Source organism: Heterodontus francisci, chromosome 22 (genome assembly GCF_036365525.1).
Source record: "Heterodontus francisci isolate sHetFra1 chromosome 22, sHetFra1.hap1, whole genome shotgun sequence".
In the NCBI taxonomy this organism is placed as follows: domain Eukaryota; kingdom Metazoa; phylum Chordata; class Chondrichthyes; order Heterodontiformes; family Heterodontidae; genus Heterodontus; species Heterodontus francisci.
This window is the reverse complement of record NC_090392.1, coordinates 83,607,075-83,628,534: the sequence shown is the minus strand read 5'-3', so window position 1 is coordinate 83,628,534 and position 21,460 is coordinate 83,607,075. Positions and strand designations below refer to the sequence as shown.

Genomic DNA, 21,460 nt, shown 5'->3' with positions numbered 1-21,460 from the left:
AGAAACTGGGAGAATGGAATGGCGTCCTTACAGGAGGTAGGGTGTGAAGAAGTGTAGTCGAGGTAGCTGTGGGAGTCGGTGGGCTTATAATGGATATTAGTAGACAACCTATCCCCAGAGATGGAGACAGAGAAGTCGAGGAAGGGAAGGGAAGTGTCAGAGATGGATCATGTAAAGGTGAGAGAAGGGTGGAAATTGGAAGCAAAGTTGATAAAGTTTTCCAGTTCGGGGCGGGAGCAGGAAACGGCACCGATACAGTCATCAATGTACCGGAAAAAGAGTTGGGGGAGGGGGCCTGAGTAGGACTGGAACAAAGAATGCTCGACATATCCCACAAAAAGACAGGCATAACTAGGACCCATGCGGGTACCCATAGCGACACCTTTTACTTGAAGGAAGTGAGTGGAGTTGAAGGAGAAGTTGTTCAATGTGAGAACAAGTTCAGCCAGGCGGAGGATGGTGGTGGTGGATGGGGACTGGTTGGGCCTCTGTTCCAGGAAGAAGCGGAGAGCCCTCAAACCATCTTGGTGGGGGATTGAGGTGTAGAGCGATTGGACGTCCATAGTGAGGAGGGGGCGGTTGGGACCAGGAAACTGGAAATTGTCAAAATGATGTAGGGCGTCAGAAGAGTGCCTTCTATTTGCCTTCCTAGTCTCTTGCTGTATCTGCATACCAACCTTTTGTGATTCATGTACCAGGACACCCAGATCCCTCTGTACCTCAGTGTTCTGCAATCTCTCCCCATTTAAATAATATGCTGCTTTACTATTCCTGTCAAAGTGGACTAGTTCATATTTTCCCACATTATACTCCATTTGCCAAATTTTTGTCCACTCACTTAACCTATCTATATCCCTTTGCAGACGCCTTTTGTCCTCTTCACAACTTACATTCCTACCTATCTTTGTGTCATCAGCAAATATAGCAACCATACACTGTAGTTGAGACCTAAACAGAGCTTTATAAAGGTTCAGCTTAACTTTCCTGCTTTTGTACTCAATGCCTCTATTTATGAAGCATAATAACTGCCATTTCTTTGAAACCATGTCCCAGTACAATCTTCATCCTCAGGAGAAAGCGAAAAGGGAAGAAAATTAGAAAATGTTTTTTAAAGCTTAATTTCTTCCCTGTACCAGGTGGCTGGGGGTCGGCAGAGCAAGTAACAATCTCCATGAGGAAGTACGGAAAATGCTGCACGTCTTGATATTGTTGGTGTTATTGTCTTTAAGGAAAAGTTCTGAATTCCCATATTCACTCCGGATGGGTATGTATACTCTGTATCCCTAAGATTATTTCTTGAACAAGAAGTGTTCATTTTCCCACATTTTTGTAAGGGTTTTCATGGAAGTTACTTCACTTGGCCCATAATTCACCAGTGTTATATGATTATTGGTATCTTTCAGTAATCACTTGTTGCAATATTTGGTTGCTGCTCAAAAGTATTCAGGAACCAGAGACCCAATCTTAACTCAGGCCAGAGTGGAGGAGGAGGGCTCATGAGGTAAGCTGGAAATTCACTGGCTGCTGCAAAATTGATGCCTGGGCTACTTTAATTCCTGGGCCTCACCTAAATTCTGCCGGCTGACCTCCCACCAAGAACAGAAGCAAGTTTGTGGAAGAGCTGCAAAATAGTACTGTTTGTCAGCACGTTGTAAATGCTGGGATTGGCTCTCTGGACCATGTTGCTTTTGGGAAGAGGAGGACTAAGCCCTCCCTGTGAGCCTTGGAAGAGCATCGCTTCCACCCTCCACTTTTTTTTCTCCCTCCCCCCTCATCTCTACCCCTCTTACCTCACTCTTTTACTCTCTTACCTCAGTTCTACCTTTTACCTTCTGTCTGTCTCCCTTGCCTCCTAGCTTTCCCTCACCATCTTGATTTTAGATTTAGAGATACAGCACTGAAACAGGCCCTTCGGCCCACCGAGTCTGTGCCGACCATTAACCACCCATTTATACTAATCCTACACTAATCCCATATTCACTAATCCCATATTCCTACCACATCCTCACTCCCTATATTCCCCTACCACCTACCTATACTAGGGGCAATTTATAATGGCCAATTTACCTATCAACCTGCAAATGTTCATCCTGGAGTATAGTTTCTAGTGGTGTACCGCAAGGATCTGTTTTGGGGCCACTGCTGTTTGTCATTTTTATAAATGACCTGGATGAGGGTGTAGAAGGGTGGGTTAGTAAATTTGCGGATGACACGAAAGTCGGTGGAGTTGTGGATAGTGCCGAAGGATGTTGTAGGGTACAGAGGGACATAGATAGGCTGCAGAGCTGGGCTGAGAGATGGCAGATGGAGTTTAATGCGGAAAAGTGTGAGGTGATTCACTTCGGAAGGAGTAACAGGATTGCAGAATACTGGGCTAATGGGAAGATTCTTGGTAGTGTAGATGAGCAGAGAGATCTTGGTGTCCAGGTACATAAATCCCTGAAAGTTGCCACCCAGGTTAATAGAGCTGTTAAGAAGGCATATGGTGTGTTAGCTTTTATTAGTAGGGGGATCGAGTTTAGGAGCCACGAGGTCATGCTGCAGCTGTACAGAACTCTGGTGCGGCCGCACCTGGAGTATTGCGTGCAGTTCTGGCCACCGCATTATAGGAAGGATGTGGAAGCTTTGGAAAAGGTGCAGAGGAGATTTACTAGGATGTTGCCTGGTATGGAGGGAAGGTCTTACGAGGAAAGGCTGAGGGACTTGAGGTTGTTTTCGTTAGAGAGAAGGAGGAGAAGAGGTGACTTAATAGAGACATATAAGATAATCAGAGGGTTGGACAGGGTGGATAGTGAGAGCCTTTTTCCTCGGATGGTGATGGCAAACACGAGGGGACATAGCTTTAAGTTGAGGGGTGATAGATATAGGACAGATGTCAGAGGTAGTTTCTTTACACAGAGAGTAGTAGGGGCGTGGAACGCCCTGCCTGCAACAGTAGTAGACTCGCCAACTTTAAGGGCATTTAAGTGGTCATTGGATAGACATATGGATGAAAATGGAATAGTGTAGGTCAGATGGTTTCACAGGTCGGCGCAACATCGAGGGCTGAAGGGCCTGTACTGCGCTGTAATGTTCTATGTTCTAAGTCTTTTTGGCTGTGGGAGGAAACCGGAGCACCCGGAGGAAACCCACGCAGACACAGGGAGAACTTGCAAACTCCACACAGGCAGTACCCACAATTGAACCCGGGTCCCTGGAGCTGTGAGGCTGCAGTGCTAACCACTGCGCCACTGTGCCGCCCTAGCTTGCCCCTCTTTCCCATCCCCTTGGTCTCTTCAAAGGATCAGAGAGGAAGAAAATACCATCACCCTCATCTCAAGCAACTGGCATCGGGTCTCCTGAGCCACCAAAGTTACCACCCTGAATGAAAAGCCAACCAACCCCTTGATGTGTAATCTTCTTGGACCATGTCTGTTGACCAAATGCCTCACTGGGATATGGAATGGAAATGAATTCTATCATAATGGTGTGAAATATCTAGTACTAAGCATTAACAGACTAAATTGTTTCAAACTTTGTGCAATGCACATAAGTAAAGCAGGCTGTCCTATTTCCTAGTATGGCGTGGTAGGCAAGCGCCTATAACCTTGAGAGCTATGCAGGCAGGAATATAACTCCTGGTAGGGTCAGACAGCTCAGTATTTGACTACTGGAATAGGAGTCGTATCTTCTTCTGTGTTTAGTTCGGTATTTGAAGCATATGTAGATAGAAATAGGAGGAGGCCATTTAGCTCCAAAGCTTCTTCCATCCTTCAGTTAGATCATGGCTGATCTGTATTTGAACTTCATTTACCCATCTTAGCTCCCTGTCCCTTGGTACCCTTACCCAACAAAAATCTATCAATCTCAGTCATGAAAACTCAAATTGACCACCCCAGAATCCATAACCTATTCTGGGAGAGAATTAAAATTTCAATAACCCTTTGTTAATTATCTGTTAATTCTGTTTAATTTTATGCAGGTGGTGGGCATTAACTGGGAATTCATTTGAACCCCATATAAATAGACACAGACTTAAAATATAGTGGTTGGGTTAGGAGGTCTGTGCTTATGAGTAACCCTGTAAATAAATATAAAAGTGTGTAAAGATTGGCTGCAGTTCTACCCTTCACCAACTGCCTTTCTGGAATAGATCATCTTTGTGTGAAAATGTGCTACGTGTTTTTGCTTCCTTATTTACAGTATTAGAATTTTTTTATGCGGCTGCTGGAGCAGGAATGCTACCCCCACCCCTTCCCGCCCCACCTCTGCCTGCACATTTAGTTCAGATTTTAATTAAATTGATGTAAGAGGTTACTGACAAGTAAAACTATCGGGCCTCTCAAACTGTGTATAATCTGGCAGAATGATTCACAAATAAACAAATAGGGCGGCACAGTGGCGCAGTGGTTAGCACCGCAACCTCACAGCTTCAGTGACCTGGGTTTGGTTCTGGGTATTGCCTGTGCAGAGTTTGCAAGTTCTTCCTGTGACCGTGTGGGTTTCTGCTGGGTGCTCTGGTTTCCTCCCACAGCCAAAGACTTGCAGGTTGATAGGTAAATTGGCCATTGTAAATTGCCCCTAGTGTAGGTAGGTGGTAGGAGAATTAAGGGCAGGTGGGGATGTGGTAAGGAATATGGGATTAATGTAGGATTAGTATAAATGCGTGGTTGATGGTTGGCACAGACTCGGTGGGCTGAAGGGCCTGTTTCAGTGCTGTATCTATAAATAAAATAGAATAAAGCTTTAGCTGCTTGCCACTGTCTGATTAAAAGATAATCAATTGATATCAGTTACTGAATTTGTGTTTTCCAGCTGCAATTCTGGATGATCCAATGGAGTGCAGCAGAGGTGAAAGACTTGCCATTAGTCTTGCAAAAAACCATATCAACCACATGGTGGAACCATCTGAAAAGGCAAGGCTAGACATTGACCTGTTTGAGCTGCTACGGGACAGTGAATATGAAACAGCAGAAACTAGTAGGTACCCGAACCAGTCTGTTCCTTGTCTTGCTTCAGCAGAAAGCAGGGGGTCAAGTGGGTTTCAGGTGGGGTTAGTGTGAAACAGGCTGATTGGTCTAAGTTTTAGAGCCAGGGTATTTTAAGTCCCAGGCATTATTTAAATTCCACTAGTCCATTTCCAGCCCACAGCAGGTGAGAAAAGGCAAGAGAGCAGCTGTTGGCAGTGGAAGATTGAGTGGTTCATGGCCAGCCACAGGAGTGACACGGCGTGTCTTTTGGGAGAGTTGCATGGGAAGGAAGAGGTGAGGTGGTGTCCAGGATAGGGGAGTCATATCTTTCCCTGTGGGGCCTCCTGTTTTTCCTAGCTTTACAAAGGGAATTTTCATGTTTACCTAGAGGACCGCCATCCTTCACAGCAGCTACTGACCTACTTCAGCCTGGCAGAGAAAGCACAGCTTCCCTTTTTTTGATTTTTTGTTGTGGGATGTGGGTGTCACTGGTGATTCCAGCATTTATTGGCCATCCCTAATTGCCCTTGAACTGAGTGGCTTGCTGGGCCATTTCAGAGGGCATTTTAAGAGTCAACCACATTGCTGTGGGTCTGGAGTCACATGTAGGCCAGACCAGGTAAGGACAGCAGATTTCCTTCCCTAAAGGACATTAGTGAACCAGATCAGTTTTAACAACAATTGACAATGGTTTCATAGTCACCATTAGACTAGCTTTTAATTCCAGATTTATTAATTAAATTCAAATTTCACCATCTGCCATGGTAGGATTCAAACCCATGTCCCCAAAGCATTAACCTGGGCTCTGGATTCCTCATCTAGTGACATCACCACCTATGCCACCGCCTCCCCCAATTCTACCTCAGGCCCCGACCTGAGTCTGGCATTACCTCATCTGCCACCAAAACCAACGCCGATATAATTGGAGGTTGACTGGAATGGAGCAGGAAATGGAGCCTCTCCATTCATCTGCTGTGTTCTCACCCGGTGAGGGAGGTTAAAACTCCCCCCAGGATTCATTCTTCTGTAGGTTGTTGGATTAGTTGTTTGTCTAGCATTGTCGGAGCATTTTAGAAAAGTCGTAGACTCTGGTAAAGGTTAACTAACAACTCTATTATTTACAGTTATTATATACACTCTCTGCAAGCCACCTAAGCTAGTATCATACTCCAGTGTATCTCACGTGACCGTTACATCATCACTCATAAAGTGGGAGGGATCTCTCACTGTCTTCGATATTAACCCTTTACATCCTTATACTACAACTCCCCCATGTCTTTATCCAATATTTTTCCAAACATATAAACATTTATGACTTGTCTACTACTCTTTGTCCCTCCAATTCTCTGACTTTACAGATTCAGTATCATCGGAGGTTTGACAACACTCCTCAATCTGATCGTAATCTGTCTGAGATGATCAATAGTCTTCGTAGGAAGTCTAGATTGCTGACTTGCTTTTTTGTTTCTATGGGTTGTAGTATTTCATTTCAGTTTGGATTTGTTCATCGTCATTTGGATTTTGCAGATGGATTATTGGCTGTTGCTTTTGTGAAATAAGAATGATATTCCTCCGATTCCTTCATGGGTTCCCTTCATTTGTTCGTATAACATACGATCGTTGATAGTCATCATGTTTACGAATTACTGTGCCTTCTCGTTCCAGGTCACGTATCCAAACTTTTTGATCATTGATTAATTTGGGTAAGCTTCTCACTCAAAATCTCCTAATGTAGTTCCGGGTTTGTTTCCTTCTGTAGGAGTTTTCTCTTTCTCAGGCTTTCTCATAGTCTTGAGTCTTCAGTCCAGGCATTAATTGTTGAGACAATACTGGAAGCTGTGTTCTTAACTTCCTTACCATTAGTAATTCTGCTGGTGATAATAAGGAATTGTTTATCTTTGTGTGCTTGACTTCGGCTACTTTTTTAATCAACTGCAGTTCCAAACATGCATTCCTGCTCAGTAAAGAAAATTCTTGATTGTATAGGACATACAAGGTCTGTACCAGTTGTCTGCATGTATGCTGAAAAGTTGCTTGGAGTTTGCCTTTTACTCGAAGTTGTGTCCAACATGGACCATGCAACTGTATATCTGTCGGTTGCAGCTAATGTCTCTTCACCCAAGGCTCTTGGTCAAATAATACCGTGACGCTAGACCCTGTGTCAAGCTTAAAATTCATGAGATGTCCATTCATATACATAAAAACATTAGAACTAAGAGCAGGAGTAGGCAATTCAGCCCCTCGAGCCTGCTCTGCCATTCAATATGATCATGGCTGATCTCATCTCGGCCTCAACTCCACTTTCCTGCCCATTCTCCATAACCCTTCAAACCTTTACTAATTAAAAATCTGTCTATCTCTTCCTTAGATTTACTCAATGTCCCGGTATCCACCGCACTCTGGGTTAGTGAATTCCACAGACTCACGACCCTTTGAGAGAAGTAATTTCTCCTCATCTCTGTTTTAAATCTGCTACCCCTTATCCTAAAACTATGACCTCTTGTTCTAGGTTGCCCAGCCAGAGGAACCATCCTCTCTACATCTACTTTGTCAATCCCCTTAATCACCTTATATACCTCAATTAGATCTTCTCTCATTCTTCTAAACTCTAGAGAGTAAAGGTCTAAACTGCTCGATCTCCCTTCATAAGACAAACCCCTCATCTCTGGAATCAATCTAGTGAACCTCCTCTGAACTGCCTCCAATGCAACTACATCCGTCCTCAAGTAAGGGGACCAAAACTGTACGTAATACTCCAGGTCTCACTAATGTCTTGTACAGTTGCAGCAACACTTCCCTACTTCTATACTCTATTCCTTTAGCAATAAATGCCAAAATACCATTTGCCTTCCTTATTACCTACTGCATTTGCGTACTAGTTTTCTGCGATTCATGCACAAGGACACCAAGATCCCTCTGCACCGAAGCATTCTGAAGTTTCCCTCCATTTAGATAATTTGCCTTTCTATTCTTCCAACCAAAATGGATAACCTCACACTTATCCATGTTAAACTCCATCTGCCAAATTTTGGCCCATTCACTTAACCTTTCCATATCCATTTATAAATTTCTTATTTCTTTATTGCAACTTACTATCCCACCTATTTTAGTGTCATCTGCAAATTTGGCTATAATACCTTCTTTCCATGCATCCAAGTCATTAATATAGATTGTAAATAGTTGGGGCCCGAGGACCGGACCCTATGGCACCCCACTAGTTACATGTTGCCAACCAGAAAAGGACCCATTTATCCCGACTCTCTGTTTTCTGTTGGTTGGCCAATCCTCTATCCAAGCTAATAAATTGCCCCTAACCCCATGTTTATCTTGAGTATTAACCTTTTGTGCAGCACCTTATCAAATGCCTTCTGGAAGTCCAGATATACTACAGCTGAAAGAAGACAGAGGGTGGTGGTTGATGGCAAATGTTCATCCTGGAGTTTAGTTACTAGTGGTGTACCGCAAGGATCTGTTTTGGGGCCACTGCTGTTTGTCATTTTTATAAATGACCTGGAAGAGGGTGTAGAAGGGTGGGTTAGTAAATTTGCAGATGACACTAAGGTCGGTGGAGTTGTGGATAGTGCCGAAGGATGTTGTAGGGTACAGAGGGACATAGATAGGCTGCAGAGCTGGGCTGAGAGATGGCAAATGGAGCTTAATGCGGAAAAGTGTGAGGTGATTCACTTTGGAAGGAGTAACAGGAATGCAGAGTACTGGGCTAATGGGAAGATTCTTGGTAGTGTAGATGAACAGAGAGATCTTGGTATCCAGGTACATAAATCCCTGAAAGTTGCTACCCAGGTTAATAGGGCTGTTAAGAAGGCATATGGTGTGTTGGCTTTTATTAGTAGGGGGATCGAGTTTTGGAGCCACGAGGTCATGCTGCAGCTGTACAAAACTCTGGTGAGACCGCACCTGGAGTATTTCGTGCAGTTCTGGTCACCGCATTATAGGAAGGATATGGAAGCTTTGGAAAGGGTGCAGAGGAGATTTACTCGGATGTTGCCTGGTGTGGAGGGAAGGTCTTACGAGGAAAGGCTGAGGGACTTGAGGTTGTTTTCGTTGGAGAGAAGGAGGAGGAGAGGTGACTTAATAGAGACATATAAGATAATCAGAGGGTGGATAGTGAGAGTCTTTTTCCTCGGATGGTGATGGCAAACACGAGGGGACATAGCTTTAAGTTGAGGGGTGATAGATATAGGACAGATGTCAGAGGTAGTTTCTTTACTCAGAGTAGTAGGGGCGTGGAACGCCCTGCCTGCAACAGTAGTAGACTCGCCAACTTTAAGGGCATTTAAGTGGTCATTGGATAGACATATGGATGAAAATGGAATAGTGAAGGTCAGATGGTTTCACAGGTCGGCGCAACATCGAGGGCCGAAGGGCCTGTACTGCTCTGTAATGTTCTAATTCTAATCTACAGGATCCCCATTATCCACTTTGCTTGTTACATCTTCGAAGAACTCTAGCAAATTAGTCAAACACTATTTACCCTTCATAAAACTGTGCTGACTCTGATGGATTGCGTTTTGACTTTCTAAATGTCCTTTTATTACTTCCTTAATAATGGATTCTAACAATTTCCCAACGACAGATGTTAAACTAAGAAGAACAAAAAACAGTACAGCACAGGAACAGGCCATTCGGCTCTCCAAGCCTGTGCCGATCTTGATGCCTGCCTAAACTAAAACCTTCTGCACTTCCGGGGACCGTATCCCTTTATTCCCATCCTATTCATGTATTTGTCAAGATGCCTCTTAAACGTCGATATCATACCTGCTTCCACCACCTCCCCGGCAACAAGTTCCAGGCAATCACCACCCTCTGTGTAAAGAACTTGCCTCGCACATCCCCTCTAAATGTTGCCCCTCGCACCTTAAACCTAAGCCCCCTAGTAACTGACTCTTCCACCCTGGGAAAAAGCTTCTGACTATCCACTCTGTCCATGCCGCTCATAACTTTGTAAACCTCTATCATGTCGCCCCTTTACCTCCGTCGTTCCAGTGAAAACAATCCGAGTTTATCCAACCTCTCCTCATAGCTAATGCCCTCCAGACCAGGCAACATCCTGGTAAACCTCTTCTGTACCCTCTCCAAAGCCTCCACGTCCTTCTGGTAGTGTGGCGACCAGAATTGCACGCAATATTCTAAGTGTGGCCTAACTAAAGTTCTGTACAGCTGCAGCATGACTTGCCAATTTTTATACTCTATGCCTCAACCGATGAAGGCAAGCATGCCGTTTGCCTTCTTGACTACCTTTTCCACCTGCGTTGCCATTTTCAGTGACCTGTGGACCTGTACGCCCAGATCTCTCTGCCTGTCAATACTCCTAAGGGTTCTGCCATTTACTGTGTACTGGTCTATAGTTTCCTACTTTCTGTCTCCTTCCTTTTTTGAATAAGGGCATTATATTATCATTTTTCTGATCCACTGGAACCTTTCCTGCATCCAGGGAATTATGGAATATTATAACTAATGGATCCACTATCTCCGCTGCCACTTCCTTTAAGACCCTAGGATGTAGGCCACCAGGCCCTGGGGACTTGTCTGCCATCAATCCCAATAGTTTGCTCAGTACTCTTTCCCTGGTGATTGTTCTAAGTTCCTCCCTTTCTATAACCTCTGCATTGCTTGTTACTATTGGGATGGTACTAGTGTCCTCCACCGTGAAAACTGAGGCAAAATACTGATTTAGTCTCCACCATTTCTGTGTTCGTCACCATTAACTCCCCAGTCTCATCCTCCAAGGGACCAACATTCACTTTAGCTACTCTCTTCCCTTTTATGTACTTATAGAAGCTTTTGCTATCTGTTTTTATATTTTGCGTAGATGTCTGCTGTCGAGAAATTTTGGTCTGGATTACTGATTTCTCCCAAGAACACTCCTGGTTTTTTCTGTTGTGGGTACTGCTGTACTTTATTCACTGCTGTTTGCATGAAGGTCTTCTGCTTTGTATCATTAAGCCAAGAAATCTTGTTATGACACATCTTTCCATCGTGTCCAGTTTTTTCCACAATTAAAACACTCAGCTTTACTTGCTTGGCACTGCTCTCATCTGTGGGTCTTCTTGGCTCCACAATGTTTGCAAGGTTTTCCTATGTCATGCACCTTCTCACCTGTGTGTTTTTTCTGATCTTCAAAGTGTTTTCCTAGCTTTGTCTTAACCAGTATATGGGCATTGGATTCCTACTTCTCTACGGCTTGTCTTCTGCTTGTAGGATGTCCCTATTCTGTTTGCATGCTCCAGCCTGTCTAACCATTTGAATGGCCTTTTCCAATGTAAGATCTTCCTTGGATTGCAACAGGTCAGACAAGGATTCATCCACTGCCAGAGACTATCCTGTCTCTGATTAGTTCTGCTGTTAATTCCCCATATTCACAACCTTCTGCCAATCTATACAAGTCATTAATATAGGAGTCTACAGATTCGCCAATCATCTGCACCCACTTATTAAATTTGGCTCTTTCCAAAATTTTATTGGTACAGAGATTAAAATGTTTATCAAAGGCTTGGAGTACCACCTCAAATTTATCAGTAGCCTCGATCCCTTGGACAATTACTTTATCTGCAATCATACCTATTGCATACACGAGGGTGTTCATTTGCTCCACTTCAGATTTTGTATGGAGCTGCGAAGCAATTCTGAACCTCAGGCACCTTTATCTCCACACTACTCAGTTTTGAATCTGATTAGGTCCCTCTTGATTTTGGAAACTCTCCGGCATTCCTAATTTTGGATCCATTTTACCTTATTCAATAGACTTTTTTTGAAAAAAAGAGTTTTCCCCTTTAAGAAATTCTTTTTTCAGGCTAGCTTGCTTTAATGGAGTGTTACAGGTGTTCTTGAGTGTTCCCTGCTGTTTTTAATAGGCTGTTTTAGGGTTTCCCCTTGCTTTGAACACCACTTTTTTTCAGGCTAGCTTGCCTTAATGGAGTTGAAACAACTGTTTGAAAGTTCTCTGCTTTTTTAATAGGCTGTTTTAAGGTTTGCTCCTTTCTTTAAGAACTTCAGTTTATTTGTTTTTTTTCTTCAGGCTTGGTTGTCTTAATGGAGTATCCCTGCTGTGTTTGGGGGTTTCCACACTTTTCAGCAGTTTGCGCACTTTTTGGAGGTTTCCCACTCTTCGCCCTCGCATTCCCCGAGTGAAGAATTGGGTTTTCCCCATTTTTTCCTAGCATGATGCCTTCAGAAAATTACTTTAAGCCCTTCGAAGGTTTTTAACGCGTTTCCTTGACCATCAGCACTGTAACTCACCCAATCACTGGAATTTATTTGCTGGCAACCACGCTTCTATTCAGTGGTGCAGTCTGTCTTTCACAACAGCTGTGGAGCTTCTCTCAGCCTCTTCTGTAGGTAAGTAGTTTTCGTTAAATTACCAGGCCAGTATTTCTCTTTAACTCTTTCTGTTGTTCCCCTGGTGTTTCTCCCAAAGGTAAGGGGATCTTCAAATTCTCCTGGTCGCTTTCACAGCTGTCATCATGTTGGGTTAGTTGTTTGTGTAGCGTTGTCAGGGTGTTTTGGAGAAAGTCTTAGACTCCATTAAAGGTTCACTAACAACTCTATTATTTACAGTTACTATATACACTCTCTGCAAGCCACCTAAGCTAGCATCATATGTGCTGCTCCTTGTTCTCCTCCAGCCTAACTCATGTGACCATTACATAATCGCTCGTACAGTGGTGGGGGGGGGGGGGGGTTTCTCACTGTCTTCAGTATTAACCCTTTACATCCTTATACTACATAGGTGACAAAGGTATCACTTTATCTCATCGGTATTTGCACACTGGGCTATGTACAGCTAACGTGTCTTCTACTGTCAGTTTATGTAGATTTATTTGGATCACCTTGGGGAAACATACATGGAATCCATCTCTACACTAAGCCCGTGAGAAATCCAAACAGAGAATTGCTGTTTGGTTGATGAACACTTTTCGCCATAGGGTGATACTCCGCTGACCTGACTCCAGATGGTTAGGGTACAGAGTGGTGAGAGACCACACTTAATGTGCCCAGTTATTGATGGGTTAACCAAACTATACAGAGTCCTGGAAAGCTTCCTGCTTCTTATCCAACCAGGAGCACTCTGCCTATTATCTGGAGACAAATGGGAATAATGACAGCCCCTAATGATGAATCTATTCCGTCAGGTTCAATTAATGAGCTGGGTACGTGCTTGGTGAATATTTATACCTGTATGCCTCTCAGAGAAATCTATAATATTCTCACAAACATCATCTTTTAAGGTCTGAGGTATTTCTCCATAGTCTTTTTCTTCTTTCTTCCAGCTAGGGCTTTGTTATAATTAGTACTAAGCAGAATTTAATTTAATATAAGTTGTAAAGTGTTTTTTGACTGGATTGCATTAAACCTAAAAGGGGCCTTATTTATTCATTGGCAATGTTTTTAGCATACATTTTATAAATGTGTGACTGTTACATGTAAATAATTACTTCACAGTACCTTGAACAGTTTTGGACTGATGTATGAAGTGATGAGGCACTTCACACAATGTCTCTTAATGAAATGCAATGGGCTGAATTTTTGTTCTAGGTTTGGGACCCCAATGGTGGGTGCATTTTCGGGTCTTGACTGCTTGTTGCATTGGTGCCTGATGTCTGATGTGACTTTTGACGAGAAAGCCAATTAGTGGCCAGGGTGTGAGCTCGCCATTCAATTAAAAACAGTAGGTAGGCTCCCAAGGCTACAGGGCCAATAGGAGACCCTCCAGCACTGACATATTGGCAGGTGTGGAGGGGGGTTTCCTAGCTGGATAGAACACTGGCCACTCCTGGTAGGCCACTGGAAGCTGTCCCCATCCCTTGGTCATATTTCTACCTCAGTAGGGTCCCGGATGCCGGCTGGAAAGTTCTAATTGGCATGTGGAGATTGGCCCTTTAATTGCAGGAGGCTGGTGGAGGGGCGGGCAACCCGCCTGTCCTTCCAGAATGAAAATGGCTGAGGCGGGACCATGGTGGCAAACCGACACGCTGGCCGGTGGTGGAAAATTGCATGCCCAATAATCCCGTCACCTTTGCTGTTTAAAATTTTGGTCCAAAGACTGCATGTTGTGCGGGTAGCATAGGAAATGTTAGTGAGGAAAATTCAACACCGTCAATGAGTTAAATGATGTCACTGATGAGGAAAGTTAAAAGAGTAAACACTCTAGATATTAAACATATCAAGGGATATAGGGATAGTGCGGGAAAATGGCATTGAGGTAGAAGATCAGCCATGATCTAGTTGACTGGCAGAGAAGGCTCGAGGGGTCGGATGGCCTACTCCTGCTTTTATGTTCCTATGTTCTTAAGATTGTTCTTAAATCTGAGTGAAGAGATACCAATGTACCTGCTTTTGTTCACAGCTCTGAATTGGGCGGCACAGTGGCGCAGTGGTTAACACTGCAGCCTCACAGCTCCAGGGACCCGGGTTCGATTCTGGGTACTGCCTGTGTGGAGTTTGCAAGTTCTCCCTGTGTCTGCGTGGGTTTTCTCCGGGTGCTCCGGTTTCCTCCCACAAGCCAAAAGACTTGCAGGTTGGTAGGTAAATTGGCCATTATAAATTGTCACTAGTATAGGTAGGTGGTAGGGAAATATAGGGACAGGTGGGGATGTTTGGTAGGAATATAGGATTAGTATAAATGGGTGGTTGATGGTCGGCACAGACTCAGTGGGCCGAAGGGCCTGTTTCAGTGCTGTATCTCTAATCTAATCTAACTAGCAAATCACTGTTGTCTTGTTCTCTTTGCAGAATTTGCAGTGTAAATATTTTGAGGCATCAATCCTTTGAAATAACTTAGATGGAGTGCTCAATAACCACTGTAGAAATTGATACAGTTCAAACAGAAATCTTGGATTTTTAAAAATTTATTAATTCACTAGGATTTGGCATTTCTGACAAGGCCAGCATTTATTGCCTATGCCTTATTACCCTTGAGAAGGTGGCGGTGGGCCGCTTTCTTGAACTGTTGCAGTCTATGTTGTGTAGGTATGCCCAAAGTGCTATTAGGGAGTTCCAGGATTTTGACTCAGCAACAGCAAAGAAACATTGGGCTGAATTTTATGGGCCCCCCGAGATGGGTTTGGAGGTTGGCGGGGGAGGGGGGTGTGTGTGCCATAGAATTGTGATGGGAGGTTGGGGGGTGGGCCTGACGCAGCGCAATTTTGTCGGGGCGGGATAGACCGACGACTGCCTTCCCGCCCCGGGGCCAATTGAGGCCCTTAAGTGACCTATTAACAGCGACTTAAGAACATAGGAACATAAAAGCAGGAGTAGGCCATCCGGCCCCTCGAGCCTTCTCTGCCAATCAACTAGATCATGGCTGATCTTCTACCTCAATGCCATTTTCCCGCACTATCCCTATATCCCTTGATATGTTTAATATCTAGAAATTTATCAATCTCCGTCCTAAACATACTCAATGACTGAGCCTCCACAGCCCTCTGGGGTAGAGAATTCCAAAGATTCACCACCCTCTGAGTGAAGAAATTCCTCTTCATCTCAATCTTAAATGGCCTACCTCTTATTCTGAGACTGTGTCCCCTGGTTCTAAACACCCCCTAGCCAGGGAAAACATCCTGCCTGCATCTACCCTGTCGAGCCCTGTAAGAATGGTGTGTGCTTCAATGAGATCGCCTCTCATTCCTCTAAACTCTAGAGAATACAGGCCCAGTCTCCTCAATCTCTCCTCATAAGACAATCCCACCATCCCAGAGATCAGTCTACTGAACCTTCGTTGCACGCCCTCCACGGCAAGTATATCCTTCCTTAGGGAAGGGGAACAAAACTGTGCACAATACTCCAGGTGCAGTCTCACCAAGACTCAATATAATTGCAGCAAGAATTCTTTATTCCTGTACTCAAATCCTTTTGCAACAAAGGCCAACATACCATTTGCCTTCCTAATTGCTTGCTGCACCTGCATGTTAGCTTTCAGTGACTTATGAACAAGGGCCTCTTCCTGTCACTGCTGGGATTTAAGCAGCAGTGGGGGGGAGTCTCCGCCACATGGGGTGGTCACCCAATAAAACGACGCGACCTTCCTGCTGTTTGAAGGTGGGTGGGCCCTCTGTGGGCAATCTGTGGCCCACTGAGGGCCCCCGCTATGAAAACCTGAAACTCCTTGAACCCACTTCCCGATGCGAACTGTCCGCCCTCCTTGCCGGGGCCTTCCAGATTGTCCCTGGTGACCTTGACTCACATACATTGAATCCAGGCTCCAGCACTGGGTCTGGGCCTAAGGCCTGTGCCGGACCGGTAGTGGCCACTGTTCCCAGTGGCGCTGCCGATACTGCCGAGCTGCCGGTCCTGTGATTGGCCAGCAGCTCTTGGAGGTGGGAACGCCGTCTTTAAAGGGACGGGGATCCCGTTGCCAGGCTATTAGTCGGCAAGGTGCCATAAAATCGCTCCGGAGAAGCTCCAGCTTGCCGAAGCGGGCTTTCCCCCGCCATTTCAGCCCAGCGCCAGGATCCCGGCATGGGCACAAAATCCAGCCCAGTAATATATTTCCAAATCAGGATAGTGTGTAGCTTGGAGAGGAACTTGGAAGTGTTGGTTTTGTTCCCATGCACGTACTGCTCTTGTCCTGCTAGGTGGTAAAGGTTGCGAATTTGGGAGGTGCTGTTGGAGGGCTTTGTTGAATTCCTGCAGTGCATCTTGTAGACGGTACACACAGCTGCCACTGTGCGCCAGTGGTAGAGGGAGTGAATGTTTAAGGTTGTGGATGGGGTGCCAGTCAAGCGGGCTGCTTTGTCCTGGATGGTGTCGAGCTTCGAGTGTTGTAGAAGCTGCACCCATCCAGGCAAGTCAAGAGTATTCCATCATATTCCTGACTTTGTATGTGTTATTATCATAAAAATATCCAGCTTTGTATGTAGGTGTGTTACAGGCCTGTAAAAGGGACCAGCCTATGAGTTACTTCAGATAATCCACACAGGCTGATAACATAGGGGGGTTTTGCCCTCACACCCCGAAATGCAGATGAAAAAAATAATTGAGAGTAATAATGCTCTGACTTTTGTTCTTGGGTATTGAACTATTTCAGCCTTGAATATAGTTAGTATAGGATGTCATGATATTAGTGAAACCGCCACTTTTACTTAGCTGCAATGTGACTGTTAACAAAAATTATACAACATATCTGATTAATAAAATAAAACCAGGAAGTGCAGAAAATACACAGCATTGTAAAGAATTTTTTGTCTCTATTTCAGATTTCCAGAATTTGCTGTTTTTCCCCTTTTTATTCCATCTGTTTATTGTTTTAATAAGCAACATTCTGACACTGTTCATCTGATTAATCTCTGCATCCTTTCCTGGTTGCCATCTGATATGATGCTGATAATGGGTGCAACAAAGTGGAAGAATATTGTATTTCTGAAGGTTAACACTTCTCATGTCAATCAACACAAAACACACCAATAAATCTGATCCTGATCTCATCAGCTGCCTGATGTATAGGCTCTTGACACCATCACAGTGAATATGAACTTGGATACATCCTGTCTTCCCCCATCATATAACCGGGGAAATGGATTTACTGACCAGCCCAATAACACTGGCTAGGAAAAGCACTGGGAGAAATTTGAACTGCCCCCACACTCGTGTGGCACATATGGGGCTGAATTTTCATTCCTTGGTCCCGATCCTGCTGTTGGAAGGAAATGCAGTTCAGGAACCCACAAATGCTGGCACTGGGATCCAGAGGGAGATTTTGGAGGAGGCGACCAATTAACTGGGAGGACCTCCAGCACTGAAAGATTGGCAGCCCCATCACCAGAGGTGGGAGCTATCAATGTACACGGGGGAACAAGAGGCCGTCTCAATATGGGGTGCCCTCTGAAGATTTTTTCAAAGACTAAAAAATGGCCCTAGCTACCAAGCTGTCATTATGGAGGGGAAACCCCTGCACAGGATGGCCTGCAGCCACGGCTATAGCCATCTGACAATGGTGGCTGCAAGTGGTGGGGGGATTTTTAAATTCAGTGAGGCATTAGCGGCCCCCCTCCAAGTCTGCACCAGGTGGCCACCTTCATTCATTGGCCAGGCTTTGACCTCTGTGGGGGTGGGGGGCGGTGACAAGTGCCCTCAATGGGCAAGTTGATTGGCTACCTGCTGCTGATGGGCAAGTAGCCATAAACCACCTGATCCAACCTCGATGAAAATTGCCTGGAGGCGGGACTGGGGTGGCAGACCAGCACGCCAGCTGATTGCAGGAAATTGCTGGCTCACCTGCCCCCCATCCTGCCTCCGAAGCCGAATGAAAATTCGACCATGTTATTTGCTGCATGTCACCTCACGGCTAGTTGTTACTCAGGTCCTGCTGTGGGGTGGCATATTGGAAGGGTTGTAAATGGAGCTGAACACTGTAGAATCATAATTAAACAGCCCTACTTCTGACCTTATGATGGAGGAGAGATCCAGTAGAAGATGGCTAGACCGAGGAGATTTCCCTGAGGAACTCCTGTACTGATGTCCTGCAGTTGTGATTATAGACCTCCAACAACCTCAGCCATCTTTCTTTATTACTACAGCTGGTGCAGGTTTTCCCTTTTTATTCCTTTTGGCCTCAGTTTTGCTCAGGGTGCTTGGTGCTTTGATGTGCATTCACTAATTGTTGTGAAATAATTGTCCCTTCATTCTATTTCCAGCTCTTCCTGCTGGAGGAAGTTTTGATCTGGTGCTGAGAAGTGTTACGAGTGCTTCCATTTTTTTTTTGTTAAACTATAAGGATTTGTGTTTTAAAACTGAAAAGATTCCATAAGTGCTGGAACTTTGTTTTTTTTAAAAGAGGTAATCAGAAGGGCTTTTGGACTTGGCTTGTAAACAACAGTTACTGGAAGGCAACTGTCTAGAGATAAATACCCAGCAGAGGGTTTTTTTGACTTGGGGAAGATGTTTACGGAGAAGTGACAGGTCAAGATTTATAGGGGTCAGGAAGCTTGATCCTGAGATGTTTTTAGTTTTGCAGTTGGAGTGTGGACAGTATTCTGAAAAGGAGTAAAAGAATCAACCTGCCAAGGACAAACCCAACTCGGCCTGTTCCAGCTCTTTAAAAAGCCAGTCAATTTTTCCATCTTTTTGAGAAGCTCCTAGAAGCAAGTGTAAGAAACTGCCTGAAACCCCTGTTGCTGCATTTCTCCTGGAAACCCTGCCCAAACTAATCTTCAACGTCACCTGAAAAGAACTGTTCTAGGAAGTTCCCAGCGACAGCCGTCTACGTGCCAAACCAAAACAAAGGACATCTGATATTTTTCTATGTTTTCTCTTTTCTTCAAGAATTAGCAAGTATTTGGCCAAAGTATTCTTTTTTTGTCTGTTGTTTTGTAATAGAGCTCTAAAGAGTAAATCCCTTTTTTGGCGTGTGCGGGTGTGGGTGTTGCAATCGGTATGAGCATGCTTTGCGTCATTACCGGCTACGGTCTGTTCTATACTAAACGGATACCCTTGACGTTCATTAAAGCAACCGGATTGGTATATTTCATTCTGGGATAAAAATACAGTCTATGATTGACCATATCGGTACCTGGGTAAAATTGTAAATATATGTTGTGGCCTGTGGAGAAGTGGGACTAGAAAAACAGTGCATTCCTTCCGCCTCAGTCATAGCAGAAGGAAGTTGTAAGGCAGGAGCCTAATTTAAAGTTTATTAAAATTGAAGAATTTTTAAAATCAATTTAAAGCACGAAATAAAAATGTTCATGTATTGTAATTATATCTTGAGTTTAACGTGGTGTAATATATTATTCCTTTTGGAATATATTTTAAAATTCCTTTGAAGGGATCAGAATGCAGAATTCTGCAATGTTTAGCTGATGGCAGTGCTAGAAATGTAATCAGTCAGTTTAATTGAAAACTCTCTTTATTGCAGCTTGTCAGATTCTGCCAAAGGGGGTTGTGGCAATTTTGGGCCCTTCTTCAAGTCCGGCATCTGCCTCTATAATCAGCCAGATCTGCGGTGAGAAGGAGGTAACATTGATATTTATAATAAACAGGTGATTTCCAGTACCATTGCTTACAGGAACATAGCAACAGGAGGAGGCTGGTTAGCCCCTATATTCAGTTAGATTATAACTGTTCTGTACCTCAATTCCATTTTCCTGGTTTTGCTCCATGTTTCTTGATATCCCTACCCAACAAAAATCTATCTCAACAACAGCTTGCCTTTATATAGTGCCTTTAACATAGCAAAAATATTCCAAGATGGTTCCCAAGAGCATTCTTTGACAAAATTTGTCAGGAGCCGCAGAAAGAGATTAGGACAGATCATCAAAAGCTTAGGTAGGTTTTAAAGAATGACTTAAAAGGGGGGAAGAGATGGAGAGGTTTAGGTAGTGAATTCTGGAGCTTACAGCCTCACCAACTGAAGGCAGAGCTGACAATGGTGCAACAATGAAAATTGAGGAAGCTCAAGAGGCCAGAATTAACCATGCACCGAGATCTTGGATGGTTGTAGGGCTGGCTGGTGGATCTTATAGAGATGAGGAGTGAGGCCAGGGTGGGATTTGAACACAAGGGAGAGTAGTTTAAAATCAGGTATTGGTAGCCTGGGAGCTGATGTAGATCAGCGAGCAAAGGGGTGATAGGTGAATGAAACGTGCTGCAAGTTGGTTATGGACAGCACAGTTTGGATGAGCTCAAGTTTCCAAAGGGTGGAAGGTCAGGAGAACATTGGAATAATCGCGTCGAGAGGCAACAAAGGCATGGTTCAGGGTTTCAGTAGCAGATGAGTTGAGTCAGGGTTGTAGATAGGTGATATTTCAGATGTAGAATAAGACTGGCTTAGTGATGGAGAGGATTTGGGTTCAGGAGCTCACCTTGGGGTCAAATAGTACACCAAGATTGCAAATGGTCTGGTGCAGCCTCAAACAGTGGTAATGGAGAGGAATGCAGTCTGTGACTAGGGAACAGAGCTTGTGATGGGGACCAAAGACCATGGCCTTGGTCTTCCCAATATTTGATTGGAGGAAATTTCTGCTCATCCAGTACTGGATGTCAGGCAAGCAGCCTGACAAGTCAGAGACAATGGAGGGGTTGAGAAAATCATACAGTCTTAACAGCACAGAAGGAGGCCATTCGGCCCATCGATTCAAATATTGTGGGGGCAGACAGGAAAGTGGAGTTGAGGCCACAATTAGATCAGCCTTGATCTTATCAAATGGCAGAGCAGGCTTGAGGAGCCGAATGGCCGACTTCTGCTCCTAATTCTTGTGTTCTTGTGTGTTAAAATCAGAAATTATGCAAAAGGATCAGGGTCTTAATGGGTGAGTAACTGTCTTCATTTGTATCTGTCATCCATTGCCAGGCAGTTATGGTTAAAATCAACCACCTTATTTTTCCTTTATTTAAAAACCTATTAAATGTATATAAAAGTTCTTAACATTAACCAGAATGCATAATTTTAATGTAAAATTTGATTGAAACATATAAGATCCTGAGGGGTCTTGACAGGGTGGATGTGGAAAGAATGTTTCCTCTTGTGGGAGAATCTAGAACCAGGGGTCGCTGTTTAA

The 21,460-nt window shown here is 44.2% G+C and overlaps 1 protein-coding gene across 2 annotated transcripts in view; it reads left to right on the top strand.

Annotated features, from left to right (window-relative positions):
* The window catches only part of grik4 (glutamate receptor, ionotropic, kainate 4), a 183,232-nt gene that overhangs the window by 9,941 nt on the left and 151,831 nt on the right, over positions 1-21,460 (top strand). For both annotated transcript variants that reach the window (XM_068054201.1, XM_068054200.1), the window contains exons 2-4: positions 1,137-1,264; positions 4,795-4,959; positions 19,819-19,916. In XM_068054201.1, coding sequence (XP_067910302.1) covers positions 1,137-1,264; positions 4,795-4,959; positions 19,819-19,916 — 391 coding nt within the window. The remainder of the gene's footprint in view (positions 1-1,136; positions 1,265-4,794; positions 4,960-19,818; positions 19,917-21,460) is intronic.